Consider the following 23,829-nt stretch of genomic DNA (forward strand, 5'->3'; position numbering starts at 1 on the left):
ATAATTTTTGCCCATAAGGAAAATATCGTAACTTCTATTAATGGAGAAATTACATTTTACAGATGCAGTTGCATTCAAGATTGTGGGACGGTTACCGTCTGGTTATGGAGTCTTAACAGCTAATGTTGTAATATGCCTGTATAGGACTTTCACATTCCGGCTCTGCGCAGAGAGCCCAACAGTTTCTGGTACAGCTACAAAAATGTTGTACAAAAAAATATAACAGCTGATCATGTAAGCTACAAAATAACATAGATTATGTGTGGGACCAAACCCAGACCTATGGTATATCGTGAAAAGGTCTGTGGTAGTATTGATGGGATGATCCATCAATGTCCTCTTGAATTAGCCAGCCGTCCCTTTGTATTTGAGTTGCTGCTTTGGAAAGATGGTCCGCCTCAGTGTTCTGTTCCCTGTATATTTGGCTGCAGTTGAAGGATTCAAATGATGCTATCAGCCTTTTTGTCTGTAGGAGAATGTGGCTCAGAGACTATGTATGGCAGTGTGCTGTATCGTTCAACCAATTGCAGACAATTTGTGAATCTCCGAATAACTGAAGATGGCTGCAATGTTTCTGTATGGCAAAGTGGATGATATTCTTTGCTGTACATAATTCAGCAAATTTGTTGGTACCACGACCCAGATTTATCTGAATTTTATAGAAATGGTTATCGCTGAGATAAAGGAGCGCTCCTCCACCACAGCCTATTTCTTGTGCAGAGCCGTCGAAAAAAGCCCAGGGCTTCGATTTATCCAGGTTGATTTTTCTGAAGGTACGCGTGGTATTTTTTGGTACAACTGTGGGAAGTAAATCAAAATCTGCTATAGTGTGTCTCAAAATGACAGGCCACTGTGGCTCCCTGTTTTGAAAAATAACCTGGTTTCGGGCAATCCATATAGCCCAACAAACAAGTAAGGGCATGTTGACGGATTTTCCTGTGTGGGATCGACACCAATCGCTCCATGTATCCATGAGATTCTGTCCCTGCCAGGTCTTGAGGGATGGATAATGTGTAACGATGCTCTGCCAGAATGCTAATGTGGCCTGACAAAAGAGGAACAAATGTGCAATGCTTTCCTCACCTGAACGGCACAAATGACATCTGAACGGTCCGTGGAATGCACGCTTCATGAGGTTGGTACCAGTTGGTATTTTATCAGCAAGGATGTTCCACATAAGGAGGCGAGTACGGGGAGCCGCGTCCAATTTCCAGAGCGCTTTCCAAACAGGGAGAATAATCGTGGGCTTATATGGCTCCATTAGAGTAATATATCCCAACTTGGGTGAATAGGTGCCATGGGGTGCGATTGCCCAGATCAATTCGTTGTGGCCTTCAGTTAGTTGAATATGGGCCTGCGACAGAGCATCGGTATAGTCACGCCATACTAGATGCCATTGATCAGGTAATTCTAATGAACGGGGAGAAGCCCATGCTTGATGCAGGAGGGTTGTGTTCGCCCTGTCCCCAATTTGCCTGATATGTGAGATTCCATTGGCATGGAGGTGCGCTAATAGCTCATTTGGTAACCTGTGTGAATTACCGCACCCGACCCACGGATGCACTCCGATCCTGACACTGTTACCCTCTTTGATGCGCCAGGTGATTCCATCCCTCAACAGCGGCAACGAATGGAGGACTGCTTTCTAGATATTTGAAGTATTTCTGCCCGGGATGTGTTGTAGATGTAACCAGTCCATGAGGTGCATTGGTTTAATGTATTTTTCCTGAGCGACTCGAGCCCATAGGCTGTCCGTGGTCAAGAGGCACCACCCAAGTTTGGCAGCCAACGCATTTGCAAAGTAATCGAGGTTTTTAATGCCCCAGCCTCCCCAGCGCTTGGGTTTTGCTATGGTAGCCCAATTCACCTAGGCAAAATGCTTCCCTGTATGATGCCCATTCCATAAAAATTTTGCACATATGGTTTGTAATCTGTTCAGGATGCCCCGAGGTATCCATGCCAAGGTCATCCAGTATACAGGGGTGGCCTCAATGACTGCTTTGATAAGAGTCAATCTACCGGCTCTGGAAAGATATCGGTGATACCAAACCTGTAATCTTTTCTCCACCTTCGCTATTAACCACGACCAATCTGCAATCCGATAGCCAACAGGTTTTAATCTGTACCCCAGGTATTTGATGCCTTCAGATAATGATAAAGAGATGAAGGGGAAGCGCCGAAGAGCAAAGGTATATTCATGTTGTGAGCAGCCAACCACCGTAATTGTGGATTTGGTCTCATTGATCTGCATGCCTGTGGCCTGTTGAAAGAGAGCAAAAATGTTCTGGAGAGTTGTGGTGTCACCTGTGCAACCATTAAGAAAGATGAGTATGTCATCGACAAACAAGAGGTGCGTAAGATGAAAATACTCTGAGATGTTGATGCCATTGAGTTGATTCCTGTCTCGGGCAGATATGAGAAGCTGACACAAACCTTCCATGATGAGGAGGAAAAGTAGCGGTGATAATGGGCATCCTTGCCTGAGCCCTCGTTCAGAGGTAAAGAAGGATGTGGCTTCACCATTAAGAAGAATGTTGTAGGGCACATCAGAGATGCAGCCCATTATCCATTTTGTGTAGCTATAGGGAAAGCCGAGATGAGTCAGGAGAAGCCTGATGAAGAGCCAGTTGGCTCTATCGAATGCTTTTGACAGGTCAACCTTTAAAATCAGGCCCTTTTGTTTTTTTGTATGGAGAGTATGTAGGAGCTCTTGTGCGGTGGCGATGGCCTCATGAATCTGCCGATGATGGAGGAATGCAAACTGTTCAGGGGATATGTGGCGAGATAAAATGGGCTTAAGACGATTGGCGATGATCTTAGCGATGATTTTGTATAGGCAGTTGCAGAGGGAGATGGGGCGGAAGTCGTTGTAGGATGAAGGGAGATTGGCTTTCGGGATGAGAGCGATGAAGGTGGATTTAATAGCTGATGAAATCCTGCCAGATCTTCTACTTTTCTCAATAATATTGAGGAGATCATTGCCCAACAGATCAAGGAATGCAATGTAGAATTCGATGGTCCAGCCATCAGGACCGGGGCTTCTATCCTTCTTGAACCACTTAATGGTGGATTCTAGCTCCTCCATGGTGACTGCCTTAGTGAGCTCCTCTGTATCATCTTGAAGGACATATCTGGGAAAATTCTCTGCCACTCGCATGATCTCCAGGATGTTTGCCACTCTGGGGGCCTTATAAATGCCTTTAAAGTGATTGATCGCTAAGCTGGCCAGGTTCCTCTGAGATGTAATAGACTAATTTTGTTCATCCTTGAGCTCCCAAATAGAGTTGATAGCTTTTCGACCATTGGCGAACTTGTGATAGAAAGTGGTGTTAGCATCTCCCTCGTTAAGCCAAATGGCCCTGCTGCGCAGCCGCCAACTTTCCTCTCTGCATTTCAGAATCTGTGTGCGCTCGGTAACGAGGGAATTGAACTGTTCTTTGCTTCCTGTAGTAGTGTAGATGCCATCAGTAGAGATCTCATATGTTGCAATGGATTTTTCCGCTTCTTTTAAAGTGTGATCGTCCCGGACCCGCTTCTGGTGTGCCCATTGCTTGGATAAGCGCTTTAATTCAGCTAGTTTCCTCACAAATCTGGCCGAGAGCTCCTCCTGATCACGAATTGGATTGTTCTGCCAATATTCGGTGACCAAGTGTATATAGGAGGGATCCTTTAACCAAGTAGAATTTAATTTGAAAGGGCTCTTGATTTTGTCATAGGAGTCAGCTGTCTCTAGTAAGATAGGGCGATGATCGGAGATGCCGCCGGAGCCGACCCACTGCCTAGTGCGCGGGAGATGGTTATAGAGGGTTTCTTTAAGCACGAACCTGTCTAATATTCTAGCCAAGCTCTGATTCCCACTTCTGTTATTCGTCCAGGTGTGCTGTAGTCTGGCAGAGGGTATGTCTACCCAGTGATGCTCCTCCAACAGGTTGGATATGGTGTCCGAGAAAGGGTCTGTCAGGGCAGAGTGACCCCATGACTCACACTGACCCATTGTGAAGTTTAAGTCGCCACCAAGCATAATATTGTCCTCCTTCAATAGGTCAGATTCAAGTAGCGCACTCCAGAAGGGAGCCCTGCTAGAACATGGACCATAAACGTTGACAATACGCAGGTTCATTTCCATGGAGAGAACATAGATGTCCAGGCCTATGAAGCCCCTGTCGCCCCAAATGTTACAGATCTTGATGGCTTAGTTGAGGATCCCAATAGCTAATCCGCCTGATCTCCCTGATGCGTCAATAGCATGAAATGTCTAGTATGGCATCCAAGATTTGAAGGACTGGATGAGAGTGTCTGCAGGACAGAGGGTCTCTTGTAGTAGTATGATATCTGGTTGAGATATGGAGAGCAATCTCCTGAGCGCTAATTTTTTGGGGGAACTAGCAAACCCCCTGCAGTTGAAAGAGAGTACCTTCATGAGGGAAGAGGGACAGGGCCATGCTTTGCTCTAAGGGCCCAGGGGATGGTTTGTTGTTGCTCAATGGCAACTTCAGCGTCGACAGTGTGTCTGGCTTTAGAAATACGCGATGGTCGACCACGCGATTGCTTAAAAGGAGCTGATATAATGTCAAGGCCGAAAGCATCGCCGCCTCTGTCTTTAGATCTGGATCTGAGGGCATATCGAGGGGAAATTTGGGGGGATGGAGCAAGGGAGGCGGATATGGATGGAGTGATCAAGGAGGGCGAACTTGGGGGAAAAGCGGGAGCTAGAGGCGGAATGGGGCAATGGAGGGAGGGAGGGGGAACCCTCGAAAGAGGGTTAGATCCATGAGGGCAAGAGTTCAGATGCGGAGCAGTATCTACAGAGGGAGATGTATGAACCGGAGGGGAGGAGGGATGAGGGATCGATGAAATATCACCCATCTGCTGAGGAAACTCTTGCGCTTGGTCAGGCAATGGACAAGAAGTGGGATCAATAGCGCAGCCTGGAGGGTCATGTGTACCATCAGTAGCCTGGTTATGCTCCGTTGAAGGCGCCTCCGATCCTTGCAGATCAGGGAAGTGAGGGGGAAGTTCAGTAGCCTCATCCTGTGGTCGCTGCTTACCCTTGTGAAGGAGAGGGCAGTCCCGGTATAGATGTCCAACTTGGTGACATCGGCGACATCTATACGGGATCCCCTCGTAATCAATAATCTGTTTACGTGCCAAGTCCCGCCAGTGAATAGTAATGTGTTCTTGAAGGCCACCCCTGGTGTCCAGATTGATGAGAAGACGAGCATAAGTCATCACACCTGTATGGAGGAAGGATCGATCATAATCCAAGTAAGAGCCCAATGCATTCCCAATTCTTCTGAAGATGTCTTCAGACCAATACTGTATAGGGAGGCCTAGGAGCCGAATCCATATAAGCCCAGTGCCGATCAGCTCCGATTCGGGGTCAAACATGGGAGTCCAACGTTTAAGGAGGACTGGGGCATGTTGAAAATGCCAATGAGCAGATAAGACCCAGTCTGTGTGTTCGGCAAGGACAAATTTTATTGCAAACCATCCTCTAGCTAATATCTGTACTAAGGGGGGATCCCTTAGATGGTGTCCCCAAATATCGGATATCCAGGCCTTCAATCGAGAAACCGAGTATTTCCGACCCCTTATTCGGCCCACCAAGACTTTGTCGGAATGATCCATTATCTCACCCCACTGGACATCCTCCTCAAATCTGAGAAATACTTCCTCTGCTTTAGATTTAAAACATATGTTATTCCTTTTTGGTTTTGGATCCAGAGGTGAACTCCGCGCTCGATGCGGTGGCGAGGGGGCTCCTGAGCCAGAAGGAGGGGCAGAGGAGGATGTGGGGATAGCAAGGCCACCAGAAGAGCAAATCGGATCAGAGGGAGAAGGTTGACTAGGGTGACCTCCATGGAGGGGATCTGAAGACAGTGAAACAGAGAAAGTGATGGGAGGTGGTTCAGTATGAGCGAGATCCGGGACTGAAGTAGAGAAGGAAGGGGGGTGAGGGAAAGGGGGAGCGCATTCCCCCTCAGATCCGAGGGTCGCGCGGAGAAAAGAGGTCATGCCGGGAAGGTGTAAGGATCGGATGAGCTGCTGGACGAGAGAGCGATGGATCCCCATTAGAAAAAGAAGCCTGGTTATACATACCTCGTAAAGCATTTGGGGTACGCCAGATAGGTACGCCTTCCAGAGGGTCGGCAGTGTAATCTACAGCTTCATAATCTCCCATGAGAACAGCAGGTTCCAGTGACAGTAGAGCAGAGAGCAGGTGTCAGGGGACTGTAGTTACAGGACGAGATCGTCCACCAGAAGTAAGGGCATATGCGTCCAGTTGGTGGCGGGTCAGGGATATCTCGCAGGCTCAGAAACCTGTAGAAAATGTCAAACCCTAGCTAGCCATATCCATCGTCATTGATGCCCCTGCGCTCTCGATTTAGATGAATGATGAAGGGGGGAGGGTGCAACACTAGGACTTCCCGGGAGGTCACCCATCCCAGTACTACTCTAGCCCAAGCGCGCTTAACTGCGGAGTTCTGATGGGATCCGGTGCATTAACGCTGGTATGATCGCACCCAGGGAGTTCTTCTAGGAATAATTAATTAAACCATTGTTCAATTATTATTCCTTGTCATCTTTGACCCAATTATGAAAAATCAACAGATAAATCATTAGTTATCTTATCTTAAGAATAATTAACTAATCACTAATTAATTATTATTCTTTTTAAAATTTGACTAAATCCCTTAGAAATAATTAAATAAATCATTATTTGTTTATTATTACTTAACCGATTTCTTGAGATGATAAAGAAATCATTTATTTATTTATTATTTATGAATAAAATTTTAAATGCTTTTTCCCTCCTAACCAAATATGATAAAATATTCCAAGTAGTTATTCCAATAATGGGGTTAATAATATTTTATTATTGCTCATTATTCGAGAATAACTCAATATTTTGTTATAAATATAAGAGTTTTCAAGTCGTTATTCACTTTTGATTATTTTCATTGTTGCACTCACTGTTGTAACTCTGATTATTTTCATTGTCCGCCACCATTTTTCTTACATTTGAGTTCCCATTGAGCTCAAAAATTTTATTTGTTGGGTTTACACATTACAATGGAGAGAGACTCTACAAAAGCTGATGAAGTTTGAGGATAGCCAAAAAGCCATCCCATAGAGGGAGTCTGGTAACATTTATTTGTTCCCTTCATAGGTGTTATAATAAAATCTATTCTTTGTATATCTAGTTTCCATTGTATGATTGGAGTTATTACTATTATTTTTGCTATTTAACTATGATTGTGGCATAGATCAGGAGTTTGGCAGGTTTTGTTTCTATCAGTTGCTGCAGCTCTCCAATGTTTAGTAGCCATTTATATTGTTGAGATTGTTTGTCATCCACAATCTTAAGTGGATTCTTTTCGTACATCTTTGAGAAGAAAACACTACAACAATGTTTGTTTGGTATGCACATTTTCATCTGACCCCAGATCCAAGATTACTTGGTCCATTTCATACTCTCTTATCTGTGTGGTCAACCTCATTTTGTGCCCCAATAATTTCTTATGCTTACCAAGTTTTATCACAATGCGTTGTTCAGTAGGGGTCTTATCTTTATTCACACCCTTATCGATTAGCTCTTGGATCCCTTCTACTGCCTTCTTCTCACGTAGTAACTTCATACATGTTTTCAAGAAAGTGGCTAACGACGAGGGATCTACCTACTGCGTTGTACTAGTTTCGATAGTTTCTCCTAACTTCCTGAGGCGGAGACCTCAATGAAGCTCTTCTTTGCTTCCATGAAGGTCTCTTGAGCTTTATTAAGGTTAAAGTCCACTTCTTCCTTGGCAATCTTATGCACCCAACCTTTAGCCTTGTCTTCTCCTATGGCCATTCCACTTCTTGTCACTATATTTGCACTATGATCTTCTTCGCGAGGCTCTTCCCTCATCATCTGGATGTTCTGCATAGGTTGATGGGTATGTGTGTTCTTGTCTTGCATCTTTGCTATAAGGATTGAGCAATATTCTATCACATGTTGGAAATGTCTGTAGTATTGACATGATGGATTTGTGAGGTTTTGGAAGCCTTGTGTGAAGTGTCCTTCTTTTCCACAGTTATAGAAAATAATCTAGCCATGACCCCTGTCGTCCCCTCCTACACTTTCTCTTCCATGACCTTGGAATCCTCCACGTGCTGCACTCGAGCCCTACTCATGAGGCTGATTTTCTACCTACATTTGGTAGGTAGGGGCTCTATCCATCATCAATTCATATCTTTTGGCAATGGCGCTGATCATGATCTACAGACTTGAAGAAGTTGCAAAACTACTGCTGAGGGGTCTATACAACCTTATGTAGTAAATGAAAATTATCCATTGCATGCTCTCAAGTAACCTGACAAATAGTGCACCATGGCACAACTCCTGTGCTCGACCCAATGATATTTTATGGCTTCAAGGGGACAGTCCCTCCCCCATAAGATAATTCTGATAAACTGGACAATGGTCCTTATCGTGACCATGGCCCTTACATTTCAAGCACCAAACTTCTACACAAACTTCAGGCTGGGCCTCCTTTCCTTTCTTTAGTCTCTACAACTCCAAGTGCAGGCTTTCCAGCTATGAGTGAATATGTTGTACTGCAACGTTTGTATCTTTTATTGGTGAGGCTTCCAACCTCATCGCGATCTCTACTACCTCTGCTTGGGTTTCTATGTTTTGTTGTGACAACGACAGTCTTAAGTGTGGTAAGAGTGACACAATATACCAATCTCGATGTTGGTAATATGAGATCACTATATTGGTCTGCCAGATTAGGAATTTCAACCTCTGATCGAAATACCATGATGACTCATTTACATTTTGTCAAATTTATTTGACCTCAGTTACGGACTACGCCTCTCACTTAGGATTTATAAACCCTTTATTCAACGCTTGTTGGGTTTCTGCAAACATCGCATTAGGGTTATCAGCGCAGTACTTGATGTACCATGTTAATGCTCAGTCTTGTAAGGTCGTGACCAGTTGCGCTATCTTGATGTTATCATTCGTGATCTGTTGCATTGTCCACACAACACCTGCAATGAACTAGAATTGTTCGGGGTCTTTTCTCCCTACCCCTTTAAAAATCAACATCTTCATTGATTTCACCATGTTGAATGGTGGAGGTGGAGGTGGAGCTGAAGGTGTTGGTGTATGTGGTGGATGTGGAGGTGGAGGTGGAGTGGATGAATGGGTTATTTGTGGGATACCCTGTGTACTCAACTATACCACACTCTAGGGTGTACTTAGGAATATCCCTTCATCATCACTCGAAGGGGATCTGATCAACGGACTATACTCAAAGCCTGATTCTCCATTCCATATGAAGGGTTTTCCACTTTGCGTAGTTCCAAACATAAAGGTAATGACATAACCCATTTTTCACATAACAACATTTCAATCCAAGTTTTTAATGATTTCAAGTACTTACGTCACAGTCCCTTGAAGAGCCTGTGCATTACTTCACTGTAACTGACAGTTGTATCGATTGTTAACTCAGTTAGAAATGCTTTGAGTGTTCGATCAATATAGTGATCAATGGCCCATGCGATGTTGTTTTCTGAAGCTTCCAGGCACCTCACTAGCTCTGGAGTCCACACAATAGGCTCGTCAACTCTCCACATACCCTAACTATCTACTAATCTAGACAGCCACTCGTGTAATTCACTAGGGAAGAAACATAATAGTTTTTTGTTACATTTGAGTATTAGTATCTACTCAACCATTGCTCCTTGGATAACTGCAGATTTTTGTTCTCCTGAGCTGCAAATGTGCGTTCCTTTTGATCGAGCGACTTCTCAATTTTTTTCTTGGTAGGGAACCACTTATTCAACATCACACATTCCTTAGATTAATCCTAGTCCTGACAACAGAACCATTTGTTGGCTTAAGGGGTCTAACCCATGCTCAGAGTTATTCGTGTCAACCAACAAAACCCTAACTTCTGGCCATTTCAACAACAATCTACGTAGTGCAGGTTTCAGTCTCACCCGAAGCAATATTAGGGGATGCTAGAACCAAGTTTTTGCATCTAGAGGCTTGTGTGATGGTCTTTCCGAGGATCTATAGCTTAGATTTGACTTCATAAAGATCTATTCCTTCCAAATGTCAACTACTGCAACTCTATCAAAATGACCTTCAGATCTTCGTGAAGGCACATGATCATACTGAACTTGCATAAAAGGTACATATTTGCTACTGTCACGCAATAAATTTTATCCCTAGATTTGCCTTTGTGTAGATCTACCATTTTCCAAATAGTTAATTACAACATATCTATCTAATACTTCACGAAGGTAGTTAATTACCCTTATTGTGCATAAATATTATAGATCCCACAATTTCGCGCAGTAAATACACTTTAATTCATAGAGAACAGGTTATTGAGTGAGGATGCATAACTTAAACAGAAATAAGGAACAAGGCAAAGATGCAATATATTCGATCCAAAATAGTCTTTATTACATTCAGCATTTAGCTACAGACTCTTTCCACCTTTTTCACTCAACTTGGGACTTACCAAGATCTCTACGCACTCAGCTGCAAATGCCTTTGACTTTCTCCTAAGTAAAGGAAACAAACTTTTGTTGCCTTAGTACCTTTCCCTTACAATGATTCTCTATCAAAAGTTATTCTCTAAGACTTGCTAAGACTCAACTATATATAGCCTTTTCATTACAATACCATGGGTGAGTCCCAAAACTGTCTTATCACTTACCCATACAAGGGGTTAAATCCCCTTTGACTCTTACTTATCTTCATGCTCTGCTTCCATGTTTAGCCGAGTCTTTACATTATTTAACAAAACTTATTACAAAAATTGACTTAACTATAAAAAATTGAACCTAGGTCCCCTATCCCAACAACTCCACTTCTGCCTCTTTTAGACAATGAAGGGGGAATCCAAGATGGCACCCCATTTCTCTTCACCTTCTGTTTATCCCTCTACATTGGTGTGTTTAGTGTCATATTCACTGAGGTCAATGGTGGCCTGTGATGTAGTGGCAATTTTCTCCTTTGGTGCTTTTGTCTCTTTGGTAGAGACCCTCCCTTGTGTTGCTTCTTTCACCTTTGCAGAAGCCTCCTTCTGCTGCGCGAAATTTTCCTTGGCCATGTCCCTTTCCTTCATGGAAGCCTTTTGTGCTTCTTTCTTCTTATCTTTTGATGTTTCCGTCACAGCTATGGTTTTATCTGTTTTACCTTCAACGGCCTTACTGTTCCCTACGCCTGCATCAGATCAGGTGAGCGAGTCACTCGGCCATTTACTAATGACTCCCATAATGTCATCTTCGGTGATTAGGTATGACAACTTGTACCATGTGCCCATGGAATTTTTTTTCACACGGATATGCAGATTATAAAAATCTTCCTTGAAGTCAGTAACATTGGCATAATGTGCATGCAAACTTGGTGATAACTGTGGCCACAAGTTAATCACCATCCTCAACTCTGATTTAAACAAGACCCAAAATATTTTAGTCTCCATGACATGCTCAGGGTCCTTGGTCGACCACTGCAAGGTGAACTTTGCAGCCTCGCATAGATCAGGATCTTGCTGTGGAAAATGGCTTTCCTCTAGTGTCCTCCATGCCACTAGCGCGATCAACAAAAGTAGTCAGGCATAGTGAAATGCTTTGCCCTCATCCTGGACCTCTCGACAATATTCCAAAAAATCATGACTCAAATACTTAGCCCAATTATATTGGACTCCCTTGGCACACTGCGCTGCCATAGATACCACTGATGTTGGCACTTCATCAGTGAGACATTTCCTCATTATCTTCCACGCCAGTATCTGTGAAGCGAAATTCACTGTGCCATCTATGATGGAACTGATTGCATAACCACATGACTTCTTCACTAGCCTGAAGTCACTCTTCATCTGATATGCTAACTTCTTCTCCTGTGATTTTCCTACGAAAGCATCCGCAGTGTTTGTTCCTTGATACGACAAGAGTGTTATCCAGTGAATCAACATATTCATGATTAGGATGGACCCTCCTAAACAAACTCATCCATCATGAACCAATGTCAATAATATACGCACACAAGCAGTATTAATGGTGTTGCAGCTGAAATGTGATACCCATCAAATGTTTAATAGCCTCGCGCACCCAACTCCGACCACCCATTTCATTGGCTTAAGGCGCGTAGCCTATGATTATTCATAGTAGACCTTCTTTAGGTATTTTCTCGGCTCCAACTATGGTAAATTTTGCGTGGTCCCCCAAGTCCTAGTCTTCCATCTTAAAATACGAAATTCGGGCCAACAGATTGCCCTCAAAAGGTACATTTTATGGCAGCAATGGTGTAGAGACCATGAACTTCGTTGAATCCAGATCTCTAGGAGCCTTGGCTAAATATTTCCTTGGTGGTATATAAGGCAGTAGCCGAGTTATAGGTTTGGATTCTTTGAAATTAAATTATTCAATCCCCATGGTAGGCTCTTCTTTGTCCAAGTCCAGGGGTTCCGTTGACTGCTTGGTTCTATCCATTTTGATTTTGTCTGACCTCTGTTGGATTTTTGCACAGTGATTACTGCACCGACACTTTATAGGGCTTATTTTGCTTCTTCTCTCCTATCGTAGAAGAAGATGGTTTAGGTCTCGACGACTTAGGTGCTATAGTAGGCAAACTGGTAGGCACAGGTTGGGTTGGCTCAAGCTTAGGTCAAGTTGCAGTGATTCTCTCAAGGAATATTTTGCGCTTTCAATCAGTTAAATTCTTGAATCCTAGCTGTGAAACCTTCTCTCGAAGTATTTCCCAATATTCTACAGACATACAATAGTTCTTTTGAGGCAAGATAATGTGCAAAAGCTCAAGGAAAATTCTTAGGAAGCAAAGTGTTCGAATCTGGAGTGGGATGTTGTATTTATAGCCCAATTTGAATTCAAATCCATCTGTTCCCTCCAAATTTATGTCATTAATGCTCGTTTGGTAGTACATTTCTAAATATATGCATCTTAAATTCTCCCCCCCGCTCCATTTAATGGAAAAATCAACAATAAGCTACAATGCTTCCAATGATCGTATTTTGGCCAGGTTGCACGGGGCCCACCATTCTAGCGCAACTCCTTCATCACATTTCTCCTTTGTGCCTTTCCTTGATTCATTGCATAGTCCATTCACTTTGTCCAAACATCCTTATGGTATGTAGTTTATAGTTCCACACTCCCTTGTAACTGCCTAAAGTACTAAGACTATCTTGCATTCATATAGTCATTACGCGGGGGCGAGATCACCCCTGTACAACTTTAATTGGCTCCCATTGACCTTTCTTGGAAACAAATCCCCATTTAGCTTCATGAGATGATCTGCGCCTCCATCCATAATCTCCTTGATGATATAGGGCCCCAATCAATGCATTTGGAACTTTCCTGGAAACTTTGTGAACTTACTCTCATACAACAATACTAGGTCCCCACTCTTAAAGGTGTGTTGCTTAATATGGTGATCATGCCATGCCTTTTTGTGATCCTTCTGCATTGGCTGATGAAAATCGGACAAGAAGTGATATTTCTCTAACTCAACTAGCTATGCAAGAAATTCTTCCATGGTATCCTGATCGACCATATCTATAACTATAGAAATCCGTAAATTTGGCATGATGTACTCCATCGACATAACAACTTCTTGTCCATAAACTAGTCTAAACAGTGTCTCTCCAGTCAATATTTTATAGGTATTTCTATACGAACAAAGAATAGCTGGTATGCACACATCCCAATCATTCCATTTTGCATTACAAATCTTTGTTAAGGAATTCTCCATGATTTTATTAAAGGCTTCAACTATTCCATTCACTTGAGGGTGATGCGACGTACTCTTATGGTGATACATTTGGAACTCTTCAATCAAGGCAACAATCATTTCATCAAGAAGTGTGAACCCCTATCACTCATCAAAATTTTAGGGTAGCCAAACCGAGATATAATGTATTCAAAAATGAACTTCGTAGTTCTGGCCACACTACAATCATTCACGAGATGCACCTCAACCCACTTGGTTAAGTATTTGGTCGCTCTAGTGATGTATCTTACTCCTGTCTTCTTTCCTAGCAGTTGAATTGGTCCCACAAAGTCTATTGCTCACTTATCGAAGGCCTACAATGCACTTGTGGGTTTAGAGGTAATTCATCCCTTCGCGATGGCCTCCCTATCCTTTGATAGACATAGCATGCCCTACAATAATCCTTGGAATCCTTATGCATAGTCGGCTACCATAGTCCTTCTCGTAGGATCTTCTACACAGTTTCTCTTCCTGCATAATTTCCTCCCGCAACCCCTCCATGTGCTTCAACGAGGATACTTTGTCATTCATAATCCGTGACATGTGTATGTAACACTTCATCTGATCCCATTTTATATAAGTTCCCTACGATGACAGAAAAATCTACAACCCTGATCACCATTTCTTTCTTTTGCTATGTTGTATATCCTTAAGGAGTTGTATCTGTAGACAAGAACTGGATTATGTCTACAAATGGTCGTCTGTGACATGCATAGAAAAGAGTTGCACATCCAGAAATCCTTCAACCAAATTTGTAAACTCGTCACCATTCTCAATCTCCGAGAGGTGATTTGGTCCAGCATTCAATCGTCCTGGCTTCACAACTACTTCAAATTCATATTATTGAAGAGCAAGAGCCATTGAAAAAAAATTTCCCCCAACACAGGCTTGTTGACCAGGTACTTCAGAGAAAAATGTTCTATGTACATTTTGAAGTGCGCACCCAACAAATAGTGCCTAAACTTCAGGAGCCCATACACCATTACCAATCATTCGCACTCTGTGGTTGAACAATTCTTTTCTTCCTTAGATAACTTCCTGCTCGCAAATGCTATCAGATGGTCAATATCAATTGCGCTTGGCTGGGTTATCAAAACTCCTAATGCTATGTAGGATGCATCTACATGGACGTGGAATTCCTTCTTCCAGTTGAGGAACACTAGAATAGGTGTTGTGACCATTTTTTCCCTTTAATATATCCAAGCTCTTCTGGTAATCATCTCCCAAAAAAATGTCACATCCTTCTTCAACAATATTTCCGTGGGCGCAGTAATATGTGCATATGCTTTGATGAACTTCCTATAATATCCTATGTGGCCCAACATCGCGTGCAACTATTTCACATTCCTTGGAGTCTCCAAATTGATAATAACTGCAATTTTGGCAGGGTCTACCATCAAACCCTGCTTACAGACAACATGGCCCAAACCTATCCCATATGGTACGCAGAATATGCACTTCTTTAGATTAAGGGATATCTAATACTTTCAAAAAGTATCCAGCATTAGGTGGAGACTAGAAACATGTTTGTTTACTAACCCAAACATCGTCTAATCATCAAAGTAAACCTCCAAAAACTTATGAATAAATTCTTTGAAAGCTACAACTACCACCCTAGAAAAGATTGCAGGGACATTCTTAAATCCGAATGACATAAATGTATATTGAAAATAGCCCCAATCAGTAGTGAAGGTAGTCTTACTCCGATCCTCCAACACAATCTTCATCTGATGATACCCTGAGAACCCATTGGTAAACGAATAGGCTTCCTGACCTCCAACATTCTCCAATACTTCATCTATGAATGGCATAGGAAATGGATCATGAACACAAGCATCATTTGAATTTCTTAAATCTACACAGATCCGAGTTTCACCCTTCGTCTTCTTTTCCTGAAACACCATAGGACTAACCCAGTCTGATTCCTCAACAGGTTCAATAATACCAACTGCTAGCATCTTATCCAATTATTCACACACTTTTTCCTTGTTCTTAGGATTCAACCGGTATGGGCGTTGCTTCATTGGCTTCACATTTGGCTTCAGAGTGATCTTCATGACACTGATATCACCTAATATCCCCTCCAGATAAGAGAACTTGGTGGGAAACAAGTCACGATACTCCCACAATAACTCCACGACTTTGTCCACTGTGTCCTCGTCCCAATACTCACCTTTGTTTGCAAAATTTGGCTGCACTTCCAACCCAATATTCACCTGCTTAGTCTTCAAGGGCTTTGAGATGTTAGGGAATTCTACCTTAAGCCTCGTGACTTCACGATGTCCTTCTGACTCAGGAATACTAATGTTCCTAGGATCTTCCTCACCTTCCTCCGTGGTCACATTATAGAATTCTAGAGCATGGCACAACTATGTACTCTAGTCTAGTTGTACACATGTGACATGTTCTTTTTGAATTCTTAATATTACAACTTTTTTATCCCATAACGCTTCGTCAATACACTCAAATCCATCCTCAAAATTGAAAGTTAACATAAATTTTTGTTTCAGAACATCCCACTTTGTGGTTCCATGTCGCAACTCTGTTTCTAGATACCAGTTCATCAGAATAGTATCCAAAGTGTGGCAGAATATGTGAACTCTTTCTGGTTTTCATTCTTCTTCCCATGCTTTCGTCCATCGAGCCAGATGCTCACGTGGATCATCATTTCTTGTATATTTCTCTGTAATGCAGGTATTGGCATACCCAAACCATAGCTTTATCATCCATCGATATTCCTTCCAGTCTGTAAAGTTGCTCTTATATGTACCCCACCATCTAGTAGGTGTAGCTCTCAGCTTCATGTCTAATGCCTGGAACTGATGTTCCTTAAGTGCATCCCGTTCCAGAAATAAATTGACATCTTATAAACCATCATAATACGGTAAGTTGCATACCTTAGTGGATATACACTGGAGTGACTTAGTAATCTTGTTGCATTGGAGCGATTATACCTCATACAATATGTTCTTCCAGTGATCAAGATCCTCATATGAATCTAAGTTATAGGAGTTGTCCTTCTCCCAAGTAATTCACCCATCCGCCATAGGGTTGATCTGATCCTCGTCTCCTGCAGTAAGCTTATAGATTTTCTCAATATATTCCTCCTCATAATAATCTCGGACTGGTTCAGTATATCGCACAACCTCGGATGGATCCAATGGAACAATAACCATTATTTCCTTCTTCTCAAATGTCATGTTGCACTCCTTGAGATTGATGATTGCATTTATATCAAATGCCCAATCAATGCCAAGCAGCGCCAGGTATGTATTTCTTTCGTCCACTATTTCGATCACTTCAAAATCAGTTATGTCACATGCCCCTTCAATATACACGGTTACTCCATGTAGGCACCACATAGGAATAATATTTTGTTGATTCACCATTCTCAGTTGGATCGGGGACCATTGTAATGTTGGTCTTCCCATTCTTTCCTAGGTTTGCTTCAGCAAAACCTTGGCATCAGATCCCAGATCAAGGATTACATGGTCCATTTCAAATTCTCCAATCTTGGCAGTCAATCTCATTTCACGACCAATCCTTCTCTTACATTTTTCCACCTGATGTATTGCACGTTGTTCCGACAGTGGCTTATCCTTGCTAGTGTAGTTATCTATCAATTATTGCAGTCCCTATACTCATTTTTTATACCTTAGGAGCTTCATGCAGGTCTGTAAGAAGGATGTTAGAAATGAAGGATTGTTTCTTGTGCAGTACAGATTTATGTAGGCTTCTTCATTCATGTACTCTGAGCCTTCGATGTAGAAGCTCCAACATCCACGAAACTCCTCTTCTCCTCCATCAACGTTTCCTTTTCCTTATTTAATTCGAATCCAACATCCTTACCAACAACCTTACGTACCCATACACTTTCCTCTGGTTGTTTCCTTTTATCCTCCTCGATAGCTATACCACTCCAAGTCACAATATTAACACTGGGTCCATCTTTGTGAAGTTCTGATCTCATCATCTGGATTTTCTGAGTAGGTTGTTGAGTCTGAGTCCTCTTTTCTTGCATTTTCATGATGAGCACGAGATAATCTTCTATGACATGATCAAATTGTTGACAATATTGACATGATGGGTGCGATGGATTATGACAATCTTGCACAAAGTGACCTGGTTCTCCACAATTGTAACAAATGATCTGGCCTTGGCCTCTTCTAGCTCCTCCTGCTTGCTCTCTTCCTCATCCCTAGAATCTTTTGCGTGTTGCAGTTGTGCCTTGATCTTGCTAATGATGTGCCTCCATATGTACTCTATATGTTAGTGTTTTGTCCATCATCAATTCATAACTTCGACAATTGTGCTTGTCATGATTGATAATTTGAAAAAGTTGCAAAACAATTGTTGGGGAGTTTGCACAAAATTATGTAACAAACAACAATTGTTCATCGTATGTTTTCTCGTAATCTGACAAATAGCGCACCATGGTACCACACTTGTACCCGTCCCGGTGGTATTTTCTGGCTTCAAGCGGACAAGACCTCCCCCAACTAGATAATTCTGATACACCAGAAAATGATCCTTGTCGTGACCATGGCCTTTACATTTTAAACACCATACTTCCGTGCAGACCTCAGTCTAGACTTCTTTTCCCTTCTTGAGACTTTGTAGCTCCATATGCAGGCTAGCCAACTGTGACTGAATCTGTTGCACTCCCAAATTCGTATCTTGAGTAGGTGAGGCTTCCAATTTCATAGCAATCTCCAGTGCCTCGGCTTGTGTTCCAATCTTCTGTTGTGATAGTGGCAATCTCAAATGGGGCAATAGTGAAGTAATATACTAATCCTTGCTTTGTTCATTTGTGATCTGTATATTAGCCTGTTGTAGCAAACATTTCAACCTTTGATCGAAATCCCACATAGTCTCATTCACCTTCTGTTGGATTTATTTGACCTCTATTATTGACTGGGCTTGCGATTTAGGCTTCTTGAATTCATTATTTAGCGCATCCTTCATATCCTTCAGCATCACAGTTGGATGAGTTGAAAAATACTTAATATACTAGCTCAACACTCTATTTTGTAATGTTGTGACCAACTGTGCTTTCTTCATGTCATCAGCTGTTATCTGTTGTGACTTCCACACAACATCTGCTACAAACCAAAATTTCTAAGGGTCTTATGTCCCCAGACCCTTGAATATAGGCATCTTCATAGAACTCGTCATATTGAATAGTGGAGGTGGAGGTGGAGGCAAAGGTTTAGGTGTAGGTGTGTGAGGTGGAGGTGATGGTAGAGGTGGAGTGGATGGATGTGGTATTCATGTGATAGCTAGATTTACCATTTGTGGTGTACCTTGAGGCATCTTTAGACTATTACTTTCTTCGTCACTATCAAAATTTCCCAACAAAGGACTATATTCAACACCTGAATCTAGATTTCTTCTAAATGGCTTTCCATTTTGCGTAGCTCACTTAAAATATTGAATAAACATTAATTCAATGGCATAACCCTTTTCTCACATAACAGCATTTTAATTCAAGTTTAGATACTTACCTCTTGGACCTTTGAAAAACTGACGTTCAAATTCACTATAACTGACAGATGTATCGATTGCAAACTCAGTAATGAATCCACCCAAAATACTATTGATCCAGTAATTGATAGCCCTCACGATCCCGTTTTCTAACCCTTCCAGACGCCTCACTAGGTCTAGAGTCCAAACAATAGGGTTGTCCAACTTCCACATACCTTTACCATCCACCAATTTATACAACCATTCTTATAACTCGCACAAAAAAGAGCAGAAGAAAATTTCGTGTTCTTTCGTATATAGGTATCTATTCAACCACTCATCTTTCGATGGCACAGATTCCTGTTTTCTTGGGCTGCAAACTCATGCAGCTTCCGATTGATCCACTTTTCGATCTCTTTCTTAGTCGGCATCCACTTATTTCTCATCACATATTCCTCAAATAGATCCCAGTCGTAGCAACGGAACCATCTGTTGGCTTGAGGGTGCTTGGACCCATGTTCAAAGATAATTGTGCTAACCAAAAAAACCCTACACTACTGCCCTTTCGGAAACAACATGCATAGCGCAGGTTATAGTCTCACCTGAGGCAGTATTGGGGGATTCCAAAACTAGGTTTCTGCATCCAAAGGACTATGTGATGTGTTTCTGTTACTTCTAGGGATTTATTCCGACTTTCACAAGCCCTAATCCTTAAAACCTGGAAATTATAGTAACTTACAATTAATAGATCCAAACTCTACGCTAACTGTTCTAAACATTCATAACATCAAGTAGTTAAATAGATCCACTGCTTTCACACATTTATTAATTACTTCTCAGGATAATTGCAGTAAACAGAGCGAATCATACACTAAATTCAAAAGTAAAGTATAATGCATAAATACAAAGGTAATGCTTCAAAATAGCCTTAATTATGCTTCTATCTTCTATTACAGACTCTTTTTTACCCTGTGCACACAACTGCAAAGGCTCGTGCACTCAACTGCGGACTTGCGAGCATCTCTGCGCACACAGCTGTACAAACCTTTCCCTTCGCCTAAGTATAGAAAACATACTTCTCTTACTTATATCATTCACTACTTGATTAAATGACTTTTTATGACTCTCTATGACTCCTTTTTATAGCATTTTCTATTACCATACCATGGTCCGCGAACCATGGGCAGGTCACAAAACAACTTAACTCATAAATAAACTAAGGGGATTTGACCTTCCTAAAGCCCCTTTGACTCCTATCAACCTTCGTGCTCTGCTCCTCAAAATGCAAAGACTTTACAATAATAACAAAACTGTTTTACAAAATTTACCCTAGGGGGCCCTGTCCCAACACATTGACACACATTACATGCTTGAAAGTATTCCATTGCATCTTTGTGTAGTGCAGGCCACCACAATCCTACTCTCAGAATATTCTACGTAATAGCTTTTCTTGCATAGTGTCCACCAGTTGTGCCCCGATGAGCCTTTTCTAGAATCATCTGTCTTTCATGTTTAGGAACATATCCGCACAATATCTCCACTAGTCCCATCTTATATAAATTTCCTTCTATTAATGAAAAGTCTTCTTCCTTAACCACTAATTATTTCTTTTGCTGTGTAGTGTACTCTGAAGGAGGAATTCCTATGGTAAAAAACTGAATGATATTTGCGAAATGGTCATATGCAACTCTAATTTCAAATAACTGCACATCAAGGAGATTATCCTCTATGATGGTTGGTTCTTCCCCTGTTTCCAATCTTGATAGATGGTCAGGTCCTGCATTCAGTCTCCCTGGTTTAACAATGATCTCAAAGTCATATTCTTGGAATAACAGTAACCATCTACAAATCTTCCCTCCTAAGAAGGACTTATTAACCAAATACTTCAGTGTCGAATGATCTGTAAACATTTTAAAGTGTGACCCCAACAAATAGTGTGTAAACTTCTACAAATCATATACCATAGCCAGTCCTTCTCTTTCTGTAGTTGTGTAATTCTTTTCTTCTTTGGATAAATTTATACTTGCAAAAACTCTAGGATGATCAATCTCTCCTGCACTAGGTTTTGCCAACACTACTCCCAAATCTATATACATGCACATGGAATTCCTTATTCCAATCAGGGAACACTAGTATAGGTGCAGTTATCATTTTTTCTTTTAATATGTTGAGGCTCTTCTGACATTCTTCATCCCACTTAAATGTTATATCCTTTTTCAACAATTTCTCCATATGCGCAGTAATTTGAGCATACCCCTTGATGAAATTCCTGTAATACCCAGTATGTCCCAACGTAGTGTGAAGCTATCTTACTGTCTTATGTGGAGGCAAGCTCACAATGATAGAAATCTTATCAAGGTCCACCATTAGTCCGTGCTTATAAACAATATGTCCCAACAATATGCTGAAAGGTACACAAAATATTCACTTCTTTATGTTCAAAGAGATATGATATTGTCTACATGTGTCAAACATAAGTATTAAACTTCCAACATGTTTTCTAAATAATCCAAATACTTTCCATTCATCAAAATATACCTCTAAAAACTTGTGGATGTATTCTTTCAAATCTGCGACCACCACCCTAGAAAATATAGCAGGGGAATTTGTCAATGCAAAAGGCATTATTTTGTATTGATATGAGCCCCATTCTATAGCAAATGTGGTCTTATTTCGATCTTCAGGTGCAATCCTAATATGATAATAACCTAAAAATCCATTTGTAAATGAGTAAGCTTCCTGATGTAAACATGCATCATTCAAATTTCTCAGATCAACATAGATCCTAATTTCTCCTTGAGTATTCTTCTCTTGCACCACCATAAGAATTACCCATTCTGATTCTTCTATAGGTTCAATAATTCATGTTGTTAACATCTTATCAAGCTATACTTTGACTTTTTCCTTATACTTCAGATTTAGCCTATAAGGTCTTTGTTTAACTGGCTTCGCTTCAGGATTAAGGGGATGCATGCATCATAGTTCTAGATCTGAATCCAGATGCATGCTTTATCCAACTCTTTATGTGGCTTCATCATCGTATGCAAGTAAAGCAAGGCTCCCTTGTACCTCATTTTCCATGTTTGGACGTGATCAAGAGTGGCATGTATGTCTGTTAGCGTGCGTGAAATCTTGATGCAGTGCTGCTAAAAACCATGTAGATGGATAAATGTATTGTGCATGGTGACGAGCCTATCATACAATCTCTGCATGGTTGTCTTGTTGGGAGCGGGATCCCCCAAGGGCAGTTTTGGAGCTAAAATCCCATGTTTAAGTCAATTTTTTTAATATAATTCTAAAGACTCCGCATTTTGTAGTCACAGAGCACGAAGATGTTATGTGTCAAAAAGAGTATTCCACCCTTATTTTTGTAAAGTAAAGTTAGCTGTAAGAGATCTACCCATGGTCCGCAGACCATGGGATTGTATAAAAAGAGCTAATCTCTAAGTAGTTAGAGAGACGCCAAGAAAGGAGAGTCGTAGCTCTGAGGTAGGAAGTCTAAGTCTTGGGTTGTAGTGTAGGTAGAGGCTCTGTAGCTAAGTGCGCAGAGGGTTAGGGTAGAAGTCGACAGCTGAGTGCACGGACTCATGCAGCTGTGTGCGCAAGGCGGATAGAAGTTGTAACACTTGGAAGATATTAATAAAAGGAGATATTCCGCAATTTCTGTGTCTTTGTTTTGTTGATGCGTTTGGATATTTTATGTATGAATTTCCTTTATTATTCTTATATGATGTGCGAATGAATGCAATTACATTGAATAATTGAACATAATTATGAATATCTGCTTACGTAGTGTTAAATTTAAGTATTTGATGAGATAAGAAAATCACTTACACTAATTGGGGAATCTACATGGCAAGTTGCCATAGCAATGCGAAATTACTTGAGCGGTAGCCTAGGGCTGCGTGAAGGTCGGTCATATGCTTTCACAAAGGTATTGAAGGTCGAAATAGAGGGTTTGTTTTTCAAGCCCTAGAAAGAAGAAACCTAGGTGAAGTCAGGGATAGAGGGAATTAAATGACATCACAACCATCTCTGGGTGTGGAAACTTGGTTCCAACATCCCCCCATACTGCTTCGAGTGAGACTTTGGTCCGCGCTCCACGAGTTGATGCTGAAAGGGCCAGTAGTGTAGGGATTTGTTTGGCTATTTAATGCTGAACCTGGGTCAGGCCACCTCAAGCCAACAAATGGTTCCGTTGCTGGGACTGGAATCTACATAAATGATGTGTGATGTCATATCACTGGAATCCAACTAAGAAGGAGATTGGAGACTAGTTGGATAGAAAGATCCATGAATTCGCAGCGCAGGAGAACAGGAACCCACGACTGATAAAGGAATAATGGTTGGATAGATACCTATGTAAAGAGGTCCATGAGATCTTTTTCTGCTCCTTCCCTATTGAGCTGTTTGAGTGGATCGTGAAGCTAGCAGATAGCCAAGGAAGGTGGAAACTTGACGGTCCTATTGTGTGGACCTCGAAGCTAATACAGAAATTGGAAGCATCTGAGGACAAGATCACCCATGCTATCAATCATTTGCTTGATCACGTCATAGGAGGATTTGTGACTGAATTC

At 41.6% G+C, this 23,829-nt stretch overlaps 2 protein-coding genes and 1 non-coding gene across 3 annotated transcripts; all 3 read right to left on the reverse strand.

The window, feature by feature from the left end:
• Nucleotides 1-490: 490 nt before the first annotated feature.
• LOC149262250 (uncharacterized) lies at nucleotides 491-1,261 on the reverse strand. Its single transcript, XM_089376287.1, has one exon. It carries the CDS (start codon nucleotides 1,259-1,261, stop codon nucleotides 491-493), a length of 771 nt encoding a protein of 256 aa, XP_089232413.1.
• Nucleotides 1,262-3,250: 1,989 nt separating this feature from the next.
• On the reverse strand, nucleotides 3,251-4,120 carry LOC149262251 (uncharacterized). The gene has a single exon (XM_089376303.1). The coding sequence runs from the start codon at nucleotides 4,118-4,120 to the stop codon at nucleotides 3,251-3,253; it is 870 nt and encodes a 289-aa protein (XP_089232429.1).
• Nucleotides 4,121-6,407: 2,287 nt separating this feature from the next.
• LOC149262252 (5S ribosomal RNA) lies at nucleotides 6,408-6,526 on the reverse strand. The gene has a single exon (XR_016261290.1). It is a non-coding gene; the product is annotated as a 5S ribosomal RNA (ribosomal RNA).
• Nucleotides 6,527-23,829: the final 17,303 nt, after the last annotated feature.

The sequence above is a fragment of the Pinus tabuliformis genome, chromosome 6, assembly GCF_031772625.1.
Source record: "Pinus tabuliformis cultivar Carrire ecotype Pingquan chromosome 6, CPIR1, whole genome shotgun sequence".
Taxonomy (NCBI): domain Eukaryota; kingdom Viridiplantae; phylum Streptophyta; class Pinopsida; order Pinales; family Pinaceae; genus Pinus; species Pinus tabuliformis.

Coding starts and splice junctions, on each gene's coding strand:
- LOC149262250 (XM_089376287.1), bottom strand. CDS start 1,261: ATGGAGCCATATAAGCCCACGATTATTCTCCCTGTTTGGAAAGCGCTC.
- LOC149262251 (XM_089376303.1), bottom strand. CDS start 4,120: ATGAACCTGCGTATTGTCAACGTTTATGGTCCATGTTCTAGCAGGGCT.